Raw genomic sequence first — 581 nt, 5'->3', positions numbered from 1 at the left:
TGATATAATATTAATCGATAAAAATTTTGTAATGTCTCAATAACTTTATCCATATTTTTACAACAAGACCCAACATCTATTATTGGATCAGTAGGATCAATTATAGAAAGTCTGTTGGTTGTATTCGTTTTATATATATTACTAGCAGAGTCTATTTGTACATTCTTATATTTAAAATTAAATCCATAATATTGTATAAAGTCAAAAAATACTACAGATATGTTTTTATCATTACGTGAGTAAAAAGGATGCAATTCTAGGTAGTTCATAATCATTAAAAGTTGACTATATGAGTTTAATCCACCAACACTAGCATCATCCAGTTTTCTACTATAAATAAAGTGTTTAAATAAAATTGCTAAAATTTTTATATTTTCATCCTCTTCTATTTTTTTCTTAATGTACTGGGCTGCCAAAATCCCTCCATTATTGTTTACACTAATATCAAACTTCAATCCATACTTTTTATCTGTAAATTTAAGTATTGGAATCTTGGCATGGGATAAATGATTAATAAAAGTAAATAACCCTGTTTTGTAAAGTTCATGTTTTATATTTTTTAAGACCAAATTCTGATCAGT

The 581-nt window shown here is 25.5% G+C and overlaps 1 protein-coding gene across 1 annotated transcript; it reads right to left on the bottom strand.

Annotated features, from left to right (window-relative positions):
• On the bottom strand, positions 1 to 581 carry AAJ76_5790001 (dna polymerase sigma; the record flags this gene model as incomplete). The annotated part of the gene is made up of 1 exon (XM_024476014.1): positions 1 to 581. A coding segment is annotated over one exon (581 nt), but the record flags the coding sequence as incomplete, so codon positions are not given.

Source organism: Vairimorpha ceranae, assembly GCF_000988165.1.
Source record: "Vairimorpha ceranae strain PA08 1199 chromosome Unknown NODE_579, whole genome shotgun sequence".
Classification (NCBI taxonomy): domain Eukaryota; kingdom Fungi; phylum Microsporidia; family Nosematidae; genus Vairimorpha; species Vairimorpha ceranae.
This window is presented reverse-complemented; position numbering and strand designations above follow the sequence as displayed.